The sequence below is a fragment of the Oncorhynchus gorbuscha genome, unplaced genomic scaffold, assembly GCF_021184085.1.
Source record: "Oncorhynchus gorbuscha isolate QuinsamMale2020 ecotype Even-year unplaced genomic scaffold, OgorEven_v1.0 Un_scaffold_618, whole genome shotgun sequence".
NCBI lineage: Eukaryota > Metazoa > Chordata > Actinopteri > Salmoniformes > Salmonidae > Oncorhynchus > Oncorhynchus gorbuscha.
In genome coordinates this window covers 193,711-207,522 of record NW_025745445.1, presented here as the reverse complement: position 1 = coordinate 207,522, position 13,812 = coordinate 193,711, and the positions used below count along the sequence as shown (strand labels likewise).

General features: G+C 43.8%; 1 protein-coding gene across 2 annotated transcripts in view; it reads right to left on the bottom strand.

Moving 5' to 3' along the window:
* Nucleotides 1-13,812, bottom strand: part of LOC124019051 (cadherin-2-like) — a 116,835-nt gene that overhangs the window by 26,248 nt on the left and 76,775 nt on the right. For both annotated transcript variants that reach the window (XM_046334410.1, XM_046334409.1), the window contains exons 10-13: nucleotides 10,872-11,125; nucleotides 10,487-10,629; nucleotides 9,289-9,522; nucleotides 8,713-8,946 (exon numbers count right to left, since the gene is read on the bottom strand). In XM_046334410.1, the coding sequence (XP_046190366.1) occupies nucleotides 8,713-8,946; nucleotides 9,289-9,522; nucleotides 10,487-10,629; nucleotides 10,872-11,125 (865 nt within the window). The remainder of the gene's footprint in view (nucleotides 1-8,712; nucleotides 8,947-9,288; nucleotides 9,523-10,486; nucleotides 10,630-10,871; nucleotides 11,126-13,812) is intronic.

Genomic DNA, 13,812 nt, shown 5'->3' with positions numbered 1-13,812 from the left:
TTATATGTGGTGTAATTATTCTGTCTTTTCCTGTGTGAATTTAAGTATACTCCCTCTAATTCTCTCTCTATCCCTCTCCCCTCCCATAGGACCTGAGCCCTAGGACATGCCTCAGGACTACTTGGCCTGATATGTCGAAAATTACGTGGACAGCCCTTCAGATTAGTGGAATCAGCCACACCTGTTGCGGACAGGTGTATAAAATCGAGCACACAGCCTGGCAATCTCCATAGACAAACATTGGCAGGAGAATGGCCTAAATGAAGAGATCAGTGACTTTCAACATGGCACCGTCATAGGATGCCACCTTGTGTCGGCTTGAGTGGTGTAAAACTTGTCGCCATTGAAAGCTGAAGCAGTGGAAACGACGGACGAATCTGGGTTTGGCTGATGCAAGGACAATGCTACCTGCCCGAATGCATAGTGCCAACTGTACATCTTGGTGGAGGAGGAAAAATGGTCTGGGGCTGTTTTTCATGGTTTGGGCAAGACCCCTTAGTTCCAGTGAAGGGGAATCTTAATGCTACAGCATTCAATGACATTCATTCTGTGCTTCCAACTTTGTGGCAACAGTTTGGGGAAGGCCTTTTCCTGTTCCAGCATGACAATGCCCCTGTGCACAAAGCGAGGTCCATACAGAAATGGTTTGTCGAGATCGGTGTGGAAGAACTTGACTGGACAGAGCCCTGACCTCAACCCCATCGAAAACCATTGGGATGAATTGGAACACCGACTACGAGCAAATGGCCCAACCTCACTAATGCTCGTGTGGCTGAATGGAAGCAAGTTCCTGCAGCAATGTTCCAACATCTAGTGGAAAGCCTTCCCATAAGAGTTGAACTGTTATAGCAGCAAATGGGGGACCAACTCCATATTAATGCCCATGATTTTGGAATGAGATGTTCGACGAGCAGGTGTCCACATACTGTTGGTCATGTAGCATATCTGTTCTTTGGCATTGGATGTGTCTCAATCCACCGCATCCGCTTATATAACACTTCTGCACCTGTGGTGAAAGGTGACAGAGCTAGAGAGTGTTTGTCAGACCATGAGACATCCTGAAAATTGGTGTTCTCACACAGTCCTCTGTAGCATCCGAATGATTTGGCCTACCAACTATTATGATCTCTCTATGGAAAGATGACACTTGGTACAGTTGGTACAGCCGATTTGCAAATTTCTGTTTGTAGCATCCGCAAAGTTTGGGCTACACAATATGACCCCTCTGTGTAAAGGCGACTCTCACAAACACGTACATGTCAGGCCTCACAAGACTCCTCTGAAGGTTCCCCAGTACCAGTCCAAAAAGTTAATGGGAGTACTGTATATATGGAGACTGTTTAGTGACCAAAACATGTAAAAAATAGACACCTCAGAACAAACTTCCGTTAGATTTGTTTGGGGGGGACTATCTGTTGTTCCATGTAGTGAATCTGTTATTCAATGCGTTTGTATGGGCTTATAGCGGTAAGGCCAAATACAATTTTTCATCAAATAAGTTATTTATATATTTGTTTGATACTTCAATCGGTCATAAAATTCACAATCAATTAGCAAAATGATCCTTGGTATGAACTTCTTTTAAAAAAATCTGTAATTTAGTAGTAACCCCCCTCCACCAGTTTAGACAGGATTAAACAGGCTAACATTCGCAAGGCCGCAGGGCCAGATGGAATACCAGGATGCGTACTCAGAGCATGTGCTGACCAGCTGGCAAGTGTCTTCACTAACATATTCAACCTATCCCTTATCTGGTCTGTAATACCGACTTGTTTCAAGCAGACCACCATAGTTCCCATGTCAAACAACACCAAGGTAACCTGCCTAAATTAATATCGTCCTGTAGCACTCACATTTATAACCATGAAATGCTTTGAAAGGGTGGTCATGGCTCACAGCACCATCATTCAAGACCCACTCCAATTCGCATACCACCCCAACACATCCGGACCCTTCTTTGGCGTTTATAGTAGAGGTGGACGCATCCGAGGCTGGGGTTGGAGCTGTGCTCTCACAGCGTTCGGGTGTGCCACCGAAGCTCCGCCCCTGTGCCTTTTTTTCTAAGAAACTCGGGCCAGCGGAGCGGAATTATGATGTGGGGGATAGGGAGTTGTTGGCTATGGTTAAGGCCCTGAAGGTGTGGAGACACTGGCTTGAGGGGGCTAAGCACCCTTTCCTTATCTGGATTGACCATCGTAACCTGGAGTATATCCGATCAGCTAGGAGAATGAATCCTCGTCAGGCAAGGTGGGCCATGTTTTTCACCAGATTTCATTTCACTGTCTCATATAGACCAGGTTCCCTCAACACTAAGGCTGACGCGCTGTCAAGACTCTATGACACTGAGGACAGGTCCATCGATCCTACTCCCATCATTCCGGCAGCTAAGCTGGTGGCACCGGTAGTATGGGATGTGGACGCGGACATCGAGCGGGCACTAAGGGGGGAACCTACGCCCCCACAGTGTCCGGAGGGTCGTAGGTACGTGCCGCTGGCTGTTCGTGATCAATTGATTCGATGGGCTCATTGTCTACCCTCGTCGGGTCACCCAGGTGTTTATAAGACCGTGAGAGGTCTTGAGAGGAAGTACTGGTGGCCCACTTTGAGGAGGGATGTGCGATTCTATGTTTCCTCCTGTTCGGTGTGCGCCCAGAGTAAGGCTCCTAGACACCTGCCAAGAGGTAAATTACAACCTCTTCCCGTTCCACAACGGCCGTGGACCCATCTTTCGGTGGATTTTCTTACTGACCTTCCCCCCTCTCAGGGTAACACTACTATCCTGGTCGTTGTGGATCGGTTCTCTAAGTCCTGCCGTCTTATCCCATTGCCCGGTCTCCCTACGGCCCTACAGACTGCGGAAGCTCTTTTCACCCATGTCTTCCGGCACTACGGGGTGCCCGAGGATATAGTTTCTGATCGGGGCCCCCAATTTAACTCCCGTGTTTGGAGAGCATTTATGGAACGTCTGGGGGTCTCGGTCAGCCTTACCTCAGGGTATCACCCGGAGAGTAATGGTCAGGTGGAGAGAGTTAACCAGGAGGTGGGTAGGTTTCTGCGGTCGTATTGCCAGGACCGGCCAGGCGAGTGGGCGAGATATATTCCCTGGGCAGAAATAGCCCAGAATTCACTAAGCCACTCTTCTACCAACATGTCACCATTTGAGTGCGTGTTGGGGTACCAGCCTGTCTTGGCACCGTGGCATCAGAGCCAGACTGAGGCTCCTGTGGTGGGGGAGTGGGTACAGCGCTCTAAGGAGGCCTGGAGGGCAGTCCAGGAGTCATTACGCCAAGCTAGTATAAGGCAGAAGAAGAGCGCTGACCGTCACCGCAGTGAGGCCCCCGTGTTTGCACCTGGGGACAGGGTCTGGCTCTCGACCCGTAACCTGCCTCTCCACTTGCCCTGCCGGAAGCTGGGTCCGCAGTGTATAGGGCCATTTAAAGTCCTGAGGAGAATAAATGAGGTTTGTTATCGATTATCACTTCCTTCGTATTATCGTATTAACCCCTCATTTCATGTGTCTCTTCTCAGGCCGGTGGTAGCTGGTCCCATGCAGGAGAATGAGGTACCGGAGGTTCCTCCACCCCCTCTGGACATCGAGGGGTCCCCGGCGTACAAGATACGAGCTATTCTGGACTCGAGACGCCGGGTGAGAGGCTTGCAGTACCTCGTCGACTGGGAGGGGTACGGTCCGGAGGAGAGGTGCTGGGTTCCGGCGAGGGATATTCTAGACCCATCCATGTTGAGTGAATTTCATCGCCTCCGCCCGGATCGCCCAGCGCCTCGGCCTCCGGGTCGTCCCCGAGGCCGACGTCGGCGTGCTGCGGGAGCTGCGCGTCAGGAGGGTGTACTGTCAAGAATATTACCGAAGGTGACTCCCCTTCTTGTTCGGGTGGCGCTCGGCGGTCGTCGTCGCCGGTCTACTAGCTATCGCCGATCCGTTGTTCTGTGTTCGTTTAGTTTTGTCTAATTGGTAGCACCTGTTTCTAGTTTGGTTGTTAGGATAGGGTATATATAGTCTGTTTAGCCCGCTTCTGTTTCGTGCGGGCTTGTTCGTCTGTTTTGTTGGTTGAGTGTATTTTGTTGTATTTTTGGGTTACACGCTGTCCGGTTATATTTCTGTTCATTTGTGTTTTCACTTTGTACATGTTGTGTTTCGGGACATTAAAGCGTGTTGTTTTTCCCACATCTTTGCTCTCAGCGCTGTGGGACCTAGGGCGATGAGCCTAGGGGAGGAGTCTCCTCCGGGCCCCGGTGGATGGGTACGGAGTTGATTCGGAAGAGCAGGAGGAAGCTTTTTTTGATAAGGACACCCCGTTCCCGTACAAAGAACCGAAGATAGCTTTTTTAACGAAGTACATTTTTAACATGTTTTCCATATCTTAAAAATGTTTACTTTTGTTTTAAATCATGTGTGCACATTTAAAGGCTTTACAGATTGGATATTTTTTAAGCACTTTTGTTTTAGGTAGTTTTTATTGTTTCAATCAAGAACACATTAAACTAACCAATGTAATATTCAATGCTGTTTTGAATGCATATTTATACCGCTTTAAAGTGTACATATGATGATGTAAATATATGAGCTGTGCAAGTGAAATTGTGTTAATACAATTTCACCAAAAGAGAAACAAAACCATTCCAACTGTATCCTAACTATGGCTGGATTCCAATAGGATTTACAAATCACTTTGCAAGCCAATAGAATGTCACTTGCAGGTAGGGTTGCAAAATTCCAGTTACTTTCCTGTTTAATCAGCTTCTTGTCATGCCACACCTATTTTTATTCAGGTTAGTTCATAGGAAGAGAATGTAGATGCAGCCTTTTTTCCCCCATTGTCGAAAGTTATGTGTAAGGTCCAATGCTAACGCAGACAAGGCCTGCATTAAAGCTTGGTATTCTATCTGGACGAATGCTATTGATAGTACCAAATGATTTGCTAGGCACCCATCAAGCAAAGAGAATTTTAAATACACTGCACTGTGTAAAGAAAAACTAGTTTGATGTGCTATGGGAACATCGCTGTCAACACTAATTCATGATAGGTAGCTGGCAAGAAATGAGGGGGACATTGGATGCAATAGAGCCAAGAGGGGAGGGGGGCAGTGAATTTTTTGGAATATAGTCTCTGAAAAGACAAGGAACTTGTCAAGGTGTTTAGCACCATACCCCACAATCCCACAACACTGCAACTCTTCTGAAAAGGTAAGAAACAATTTAGCTGGTTGGTTTTTATCAAAATCTTGGTGGAATATCCAGTGGTGTCATTTCAGGAAAAACCTAGGTCATGCAATGGCAAAATGACTTCCTTAGCTAGCCTAGGTTTACAACAGCCTTGTTTAGTGTGTAGGGCACTATCCATGACACTGTTAAAGCACAGCGGAGATTTCGTTGTTCATTGTGGTATAGCGTGATATAAGCCAAATTCAAAACAATTCCAATCCAAGAAACCAAAATGACACCCCTGGGTATAGCTACATATCGATATGTTTCATCATAAAAATAGATACATTATATTATGGTTTCTTGCTAGCTCTTAGAATATTTTTCCCCAGAGGGGTTGTTTGGCTGTCCTCATAGGATAACCTTTTTGGTTGAAGGGAAAACCCTTTTGGGTTCTATATCGGTTCTTCAAAGGGTTCTACTATGGGGACAGCTGAAGAACTCTTTTCGGTTCCAGATAGCAAAAAAAATCAGTGTATTGGTTTTCGTGGTTGTAAATGGAACTGTATGTATTGGAAATGTGTTTATGGTAGGCTGGCATTGCTTAATTGATTGAGTGGGTTGAATTTTATCCACAGAAGCATATTGTGCCATTTCACAAGGTGTTGCTGAACTCATGAACGGCTTGATTTTCCATGTTTGAAGACAGCTGTGTGTCCTTGTCTAAAAGACAAGGCACATTGGAAAATTATATTGGTGTTATGGCTTAGGCGGGGTGTGGCTTTCCGATAATTATTTTTGGCCAACCGCGAGTGGAAGTGTTGTACCAGTTTAACTGTGCTATGGTAGAGGAACATTTTGACGTTTACAAGGACCAAATGGCTTTGTAACTGTGGTGGTACTATATGTGACTTGTTTCAGGAAACTAGGCAGCTGTCGCACGTCACTACTTCAACGGAGAGCCATTTTAACGTAAACCTTTCTTTTAGCAAAATGTGTTTTTTTGGCAGAAATACCTTCTGGAACATGTGAACTTTCAAGTGCCTTAATAACAAGCTTGTACCATTTGTAAATACGAAGACAATTGTTCAATTATGAGCCTAGTTGGTTTATCCACGAAAAAAAGCGAGCAACCTTCCCCCTAACCATGATTGGCTTCCGTCTATAATATGAGCTGGTCAGTATGTGTAGGTAATCCTTTCTAATGCTGCTTAAAAAAAAAGATATCACGTAGTAGAGCTGCATAAGTCTACCTACATGTACATATTCCCTCAATTACCTCGACTAATCTGTGCCCCCGCACATTGACTCTGTAGTGGTAGCCCTTGCATATAGCCTCGTTACTGTTATTTTATTATTGCTCTTTAATTATTATAATTATTTTTTTAACTTCCATTTATGTTAGTAAATACTTTCATGACACTTATTTTTCTTAACTGCATTGTTGGTTAAGGGCTTGTAAGTAAGCATTTCACTGTAAGGTCTACACCTGTTGTATTCTGCACATTTTGACAAATAAAATTAGATTTTGATTTGTTGCTCTCCACATTCTGGAGGACCGAGTTTTTAAATAAATGGAATATTTATATCTATATTTATATAGAGTATTATAGCAAAGAAGATGGAGAGAATTCTGGCATTCTGGCATTTGATTACATATGCAGACGGAGTTGAAAAGAAAACACTCAGAAGGCTGTTGAAAACACATGTCTCTGGATTACATCTTCAAACTAAGGACAACCACGGCATCCGTGACAGAGAGGGAGAAGCGTCCATCCTTGTATATGGGTAAGAGAGTCTAGCTAGCTACATTTTCAGATATGACACATTTTTAGTTTTGTCAGAAAGTTGTTTTCATTTCAAGTTAAAGTGTACTATTAGCTAGCTAGCTAACGTTACTTGTATGATCTGTGTAGTAATATTATTTGTATTTCAGAGCCATTGGCATTGCTAGCTAACATTAGGCTACAACTAGCAAACATTGAACCTGGTTGGTTAGCTACCTGCATATTCATGCAGTGTAGTAACGTTATGAGTTGGGATTATGGTTAATTGTTTAGCTAGCTAGCTACAGATTTAAAGAAAAGACTCCGCTATGCAAGTAACTATTTCAATACCATGTTTATGATGTTACTGCAATAACTGTCGTTAGACGTAGCTGATAAATTCACTCTGGCTATCAACTCTGATTTCAGAGCACTCCTGTTTGAGTGTGCCAGAGCGCACTGACGAATAACTGACAAATTTACGAACGCTCAACACCCGATGAAAATGGCCGGTGTCAGTAAACGTTGCAAAAAAAAACGTAATTAAATTGTTGCCAGCAGCACAGTTGCAGTCACCAACGCTCTGGATAACATAAAAACAGCCTAACCAGCTCTGCTAGGGGGAGTAAAATGGTCAGAGTGAGCTCTTCTCTCATTAGCTAGTTAGCTTGGGTGCTTGACTGCTGTTGTTAGGCCAGAGCGTCCAGTGTGCGCTCTGAACTTGCAGAGAGCAAAACGCTCTGAATTTACGAATGGACAATCTGACAATGCTCTGAGATAACGAACGCCCAGAGCACACCCTGGCACAAATTTAAGAACATACCCGTAGTATAAGTCAGCCTTTAGTCTTGACATTTTTGGTTGTTTAGTACATAGCCTCACATGTGAATCCTTAAAGAGATAGGTGGGGCTAAAGATTAAAAGGATATGAGTGATGCTGAATGGGTGTAGATTAAGAAGAGCTCTCTAGTAGGTACCAAAACATTGAAGGGTGTTTTTCTCAAAAGTGAGGTTACACCCTTATCAACTTTCAAAGTAGAAATACTTTCCCATTGTTCCTCAACTGTAGTGCATGATATAACATTTTCTAACTCTGAGTCTCTACTTTTATCCAAAGTGAAAAACACCATTGAAAATGTTGTTACATAATTCCGAATCGAGCCGGTTGGTCACATATGAAGGCAAAAAGCATGGTTTTTACCCGTCGAGAAAGGTAGTGATGTTGCGTTTGATGCTGGAGTTCCCGAGGCATGCGTCAACATTGCTGAGCAGTGTACTTTGAAGCAGTGTGCCGATGCCTGTATCCTTTTTATCAGAAGCACGTGATCAATGGCATCCGAAGCTTCGTTTGGTCGAACTAATTGGTTTGGTATTGGTTTGGTATTGGTTTGGTATTAGAAAAAAAGGCCACGCTGCGCACACGCTATGGGGTATGGGATGTCATCTATAATAATTTGGCTGCTCTAAATTATTTTGATCGCGAGGTGCCGCTAGTGTACACTATGTTGATCAAAGCCCCGTAATGAACATGTTTTGACACAATTGTTTGGAAAATCTCGATGCTTCAAGAAACTTAATTTCTCCATCACTAGAGAAAGGTATTATCTGACGTATGTACAAATCCAAACATTTATTTCTGAGATTGTACTGGAGCTATAAAAATACCCAGATAGAAGAATGTGGGAGATAAGGCAGGGGATATGGCTGTGTGCTGTTAGTGTTGGTGTGTGCAAGTCTGCTTGAGTGTGTGGGTAAGCTTGTCTTAGCCTGTATAACCAGACTCACCTAGCAGTATGATGATACAGATGAGGATTGCGATGATGGCTCCAGTGCCCAGCCCTGCTGCGATAATGCGTTCCATGTCCACGCAGTCTCCATGGTGATCACACTGACACACCTTGACCTGTAGGTAGGATGTATTGGACATGGGCAGGTTGCCTGAGTCTGTGATGATGATAGGAACCTCGTAGATACCACTCTCCAGAAAACCTATCCGCAGCCTGACCTGAGCATATTCACCTGGGATAGGGACACACAGAGAGAGAGGGGGGAGGAGAAGAGAGAAAGAGAGAGAGGGGGGGAAGGGAGAGAGAGGGGGAAGAGAGGGAGAGGTGGGGAGGAAAAGAGAGTTTGTGGGGAGTTACAGATGGAGGTTGAGAGTTTTAGAGACAAAGACAGGAAATAAGAGTGAGAGAGAGAGAGCAAGGGAGAGTAATAGAGGGAAGGATAAAGAAAGAAAGAGAGCGAGATGGGGGAGAATGTTCAACAAGTTATTTAGTCATGCCAATAAAACATTTTTGAATTCAATTCATTTGAGAAAGAGAAATGGAGCAAAAGAGGGGAAAAAGCAGACTGACTAACCATTGAGGCGTGTGAGGGTCCAGTTCCTGCGTGCATCTGCCGGCCGCTTGGCCAGTTCGAAGGCGAAGGGGCCGGCGTTAGGGGTCAGATCGGGGTCACTGGCGGTGATGTTGATGGTGTTGGGCTCAGGCTTCTCACACATCTCCACCTCCGGAGGGAAGACACGAGGAGCATTGTCATTTATGTCCAACAGGTACATCTGTAATGTACCTGTACCACTGGCTGGGGGGATGCCTGAGAGAGGGAGGATAAAGGGATGGAGGAAAGAGAGATGGAGAGACTAGTGAGATAAGCAAAGTGAAGAAAATGGCACCTTACATAGACAGGAATAATAAAACAATGTTTGGTGCAACTTAGATACTGTACTGAACTATATGTTAAAAGTAACACATTACAGGCACATTACAGCACTCATACCAAACAGGATTCATGCTGTCATACATAATATTATGTCACACGCCAAACCATATTGCAAAACTCAAATGTCTTAAAACAACACTCTGTCAACAGCTACATATGACTTCAGTGAAACTAACCTCCTAAATAAGAGATGAGAGAAATGTATGATCAAACACACCAGGAGGGTGAGTAAGGGAATGAGGGAGATGGAAATCAGTATGTTAGGGAGGCTGCCTGAGATACACAGCTGACATGTGTGTGTGTGTGCGTGTGTGTGTGTGTGTGTGTGTGTGTGTGTGTGTGTGTGTGTGTGTGTGTGTGTGTGTGTGTGTGTGTGTGTGTGTGTGTGTGTGTGTGTGTGTGTGTGTGTGTGTGTGTGTGTGTGTGTGTGTGTGTGTGTGTGTGTGTGTGTGTGTGTGTGTGTGTGTGTGTGTGTATTTGCCAAAAGCACAATGAAGAGCTCAGTCAGGATTGTGCTGAGGCGCAGCAGGGGCTTTCTGTGCGTGAGTGGTGTTTTTAGAGTCTGTATGTGAACACTAACTTGTGTGCTCATGTGTATACATATACTTTTCTGTAGTAGTACTACCATTGTCATCTGATATTTTCCTTTCTTTTTTTGGGGGGGGGACAAGATATTTATCTTATCGTGCCAAGAAAGTGAGTCAAACTAAATGGATTGTAATTGAATTGAATTGATGTGAATAGTGAGATTCAGCTCTAAGTGCTTCTCTGCATGAGTACCCCACACAGCTATACACTGTAAGTTCCAAAAACAGTACAGGTCCACCCGCACTCTCACCATTGTCAGTGGCCATGAAGGTGATGTTGTAGAGGTTATTCTTCACATATGGAGACTCTCTGTCCAGCACAGCGATGGTGGAGATCCGCCCGTTTACAGGGTCTATCTTCAGCCAATTAGCAGGGTCGAACACCTTGGCGTACCTTAAAATCAACCAATGAGATGACAGTACACAATTTACCCTTTGCTAAGCCCCGCTCCCCTTGGTGAGCTGACAAGGTAAAAATCTTTCGTTTTTGCCCCTGAACAAGGCTGTTAATCCACTGCTCCTAGGCTGTTGTTGTAAATAACAATTTGCCTAACTGACTTGCCTAGTTAAATAAAAGTTTAAAAAATATATATATTAGCTAACATGCCAATGCTGATCCCTCTCTCATCTACTTACCGTATGTTCTGTTGCATGTATCTGTCAGGGTCCTGTGCTGTAAAGGTGGTGAGTAGCGAGCCGCCCGGTAGCCCCTCCTCTAGTTTGATGACTTTGGGGTTGGGGGAGAACTCTGGGCTCTCGTTGACGTCTGTGATGCGTACAGACACGGTGGCGGTGGACTGACGGGGCAGGTGGATACCACGAGCCAGGGAAACCTCGTTCTCAGCCAGTACCGTCAGCACGAAGGAACGACTCACCTCATAGTCTATAGGCTGGAGAGATACACACATACCAGTTAGCCACGCAGTTTACAGTTCAATTTGTTTGTAAATCTTACATACCAAAGCTCTCACTTTGAAAACAGCCGTAATGTACAGTGGCTTCAGAAAGTAATCAAACCCCTTGACTTTTTCCACATTTTGTTGTGTTATAGCCTGAATTTAAAATGTATTCAATTGAGATTTCTTGACACAATACTCCATGATGTCAAAGTGGAATTTTGTTTTTAGAAATGTTTACAGATGAATTAAAAATGAAAATCTGAAATGTCTTGAGTCAAGTATTCAACCCCTTTGTTATGGAAAGCCAAAATAAGTTCAGGAGTAAAAATGCTCTTAATAAGTCAAGTTGCATGGACTCACTTTAGCATGGTGAAGTTATTCACTGCACTTTGGATGGTGTATCAATCCACCCAGTCACTACAAAGACACAGGCATCCTTCCTAACTCAGTTGCCGGAGTGGAAGGAAACCACTAAGGTATTTCACCATGAAGGAAACCACTAAGGTATTTCAGCATGAAGGAAACCACTAAGGTATTTCACCATGAAGGAAACCACTAAGGTATTTCACCATGAAGGAAACCACTAAGGTATTTCACCATGAAGGAAACCACTAAGGTATTTCACCATGAAGGAAACCACTAAGGTATTTCACCATGAAGGAAACCACTAAGGTATTTCACCATGAAGGAAACCACTAAGGTATTTCACCATGAAGGAAACCGATAAGGTATTTCACCATGAAGGAAACCACTAAGGTATTTCACCATGAAGGAAACCACTAAGGTATTTCACCATGAAGGAAACCACTAAGGTATTTCACCATGAAGGAAACCACTAAGGTATTTCACCATGAAGGAAACCGATAAGGTATTTCACCATGAGGGAAACCACTAAGGCATTTCACCATGAGGGAAACCGCTAAGGCATTTCACCATGAGGGAAACCGCTAAGGTATTTCACCATGAAGGAAACCACTAAGGTATTTCACCATGAAGGAAACCGCTAAGGTGTTTCACCATGAAGGAAACCGCTAAGGTATTTCACCATGAAGGAAACCGCTAAGGTATTTCACCATGAAGGAAACCGCTAAGGTATTTCACCATGAAGGAAACCGCTAAGGTATTTCACCATGAAGGAAACCGCTAAGGTATTTCACCATGAAGGAAACCGCTAAGGTATTTCACCATGAAGGAAACCGCTAAGGTATTTCACCATGAAGGAAACCGCTAAGGTATTTCACCATGAAGGAAACCGCTAAGGTATTTCACCATGAAGGAAACCGCTAAGGTATTTCACCATGAAGGAAACCGCTAAGGTATTTCACCATGAAGGAAACCGCTAAGGTATTTCACCATGAAGGAAACCGCTAAGGTATTTCACCATGAAGGAAACCGCTAAGGTATTTCACCATGAAGGAAACCGCTAAGGTATTTCACCATGAAGGAAACCGCTAAGGTATTTCACCATGAAGGAAACCGCTAAGGTATTTCACCATGAAGGAAACCGCTAAGGTATTTCACCATGAAGGAAACCACTAAGTTATTTCACCATGAAGGAAACCGTTAAGGTATTTCACCATGAAGGAAACCACTAAGGTATTTCACCATGAAGGAAACCACTAAGGTATTTCACCATGAAGGAAACCACTAAGGTATTTCACCATGAAGGAAACCACTAAGGTATTTCACCATGAAGGAAACCGATAAGGTATTTCACCATGAGGGAAACCACTAAGGCATTTCACCATGAGGGAAACCGCTAAGGCATTTCACCATGAGGGAAACCGCTAAGTTATTTCACCATGAAGGAAACCGCTACGGTATTTCACCATGAAGGAAACCACTAAGGTATTTCACCATGAAGGAAACCACTAAGGTATTTCACCATGAAGGAAACCGCTAAGGTATTTCACCATGAAGGAAACCACTAAGGTATTTCACCATGAAGGAAACCACTAAGGTATTTCACCATGAAGGAAATCGCTAAGGTATTTCACCATGAAGGAAACCACTAAGGTATTTCACCATGAGGGAAACCACTAAGGTATTTCACCATGAAGGAAACCACTAAGCGATTTCACCAAATCTAACGCAACACATTACTGAGTACCACTCTTCATATTTTTTAGCATGGTGGTGGCTGCATGATGTTATGGGTATGCTTGCCAAGGTCTGGGGAGTTTTTTTTATGATTAAAAAGACATGGAATAGAGCTAAGCACAGGAAAAAAACTAAAGGAAAACCTGCTTCAGTCTGCTTGCCAACAGACACTGGGAGACAAATTCAGCAGGTCAATAACCTAAAATACAAGGCAAAATATAAAGTACACTGGAGTTGCTTACCAAGATGACATTAAATGTTCTTGAGTGGCCTAGTTACAGTTTTGACTTAAATCAGCTTTAAAATCTATGGCAAGACTTGGAAATGGCTGTCTAGCAATGATCAACAACCAGCTTGAAGAGTTTTTCAAATGAATGTGCAAACATTGTATAATCCAGGTTTGCAAAGCTCTTAGAGACTTACCCATAAAGACTCACAGCTGTAATCACTGCCAAATGTGATTCTAACACATATTTACTCAGGGATGTGAATACTTATGTAAATGAGATATTTCTGTATTTAATTTTCAATACATTTGCAAAAATGCCAAAAAACATGTTTTCACTTCGTGTGTAGAT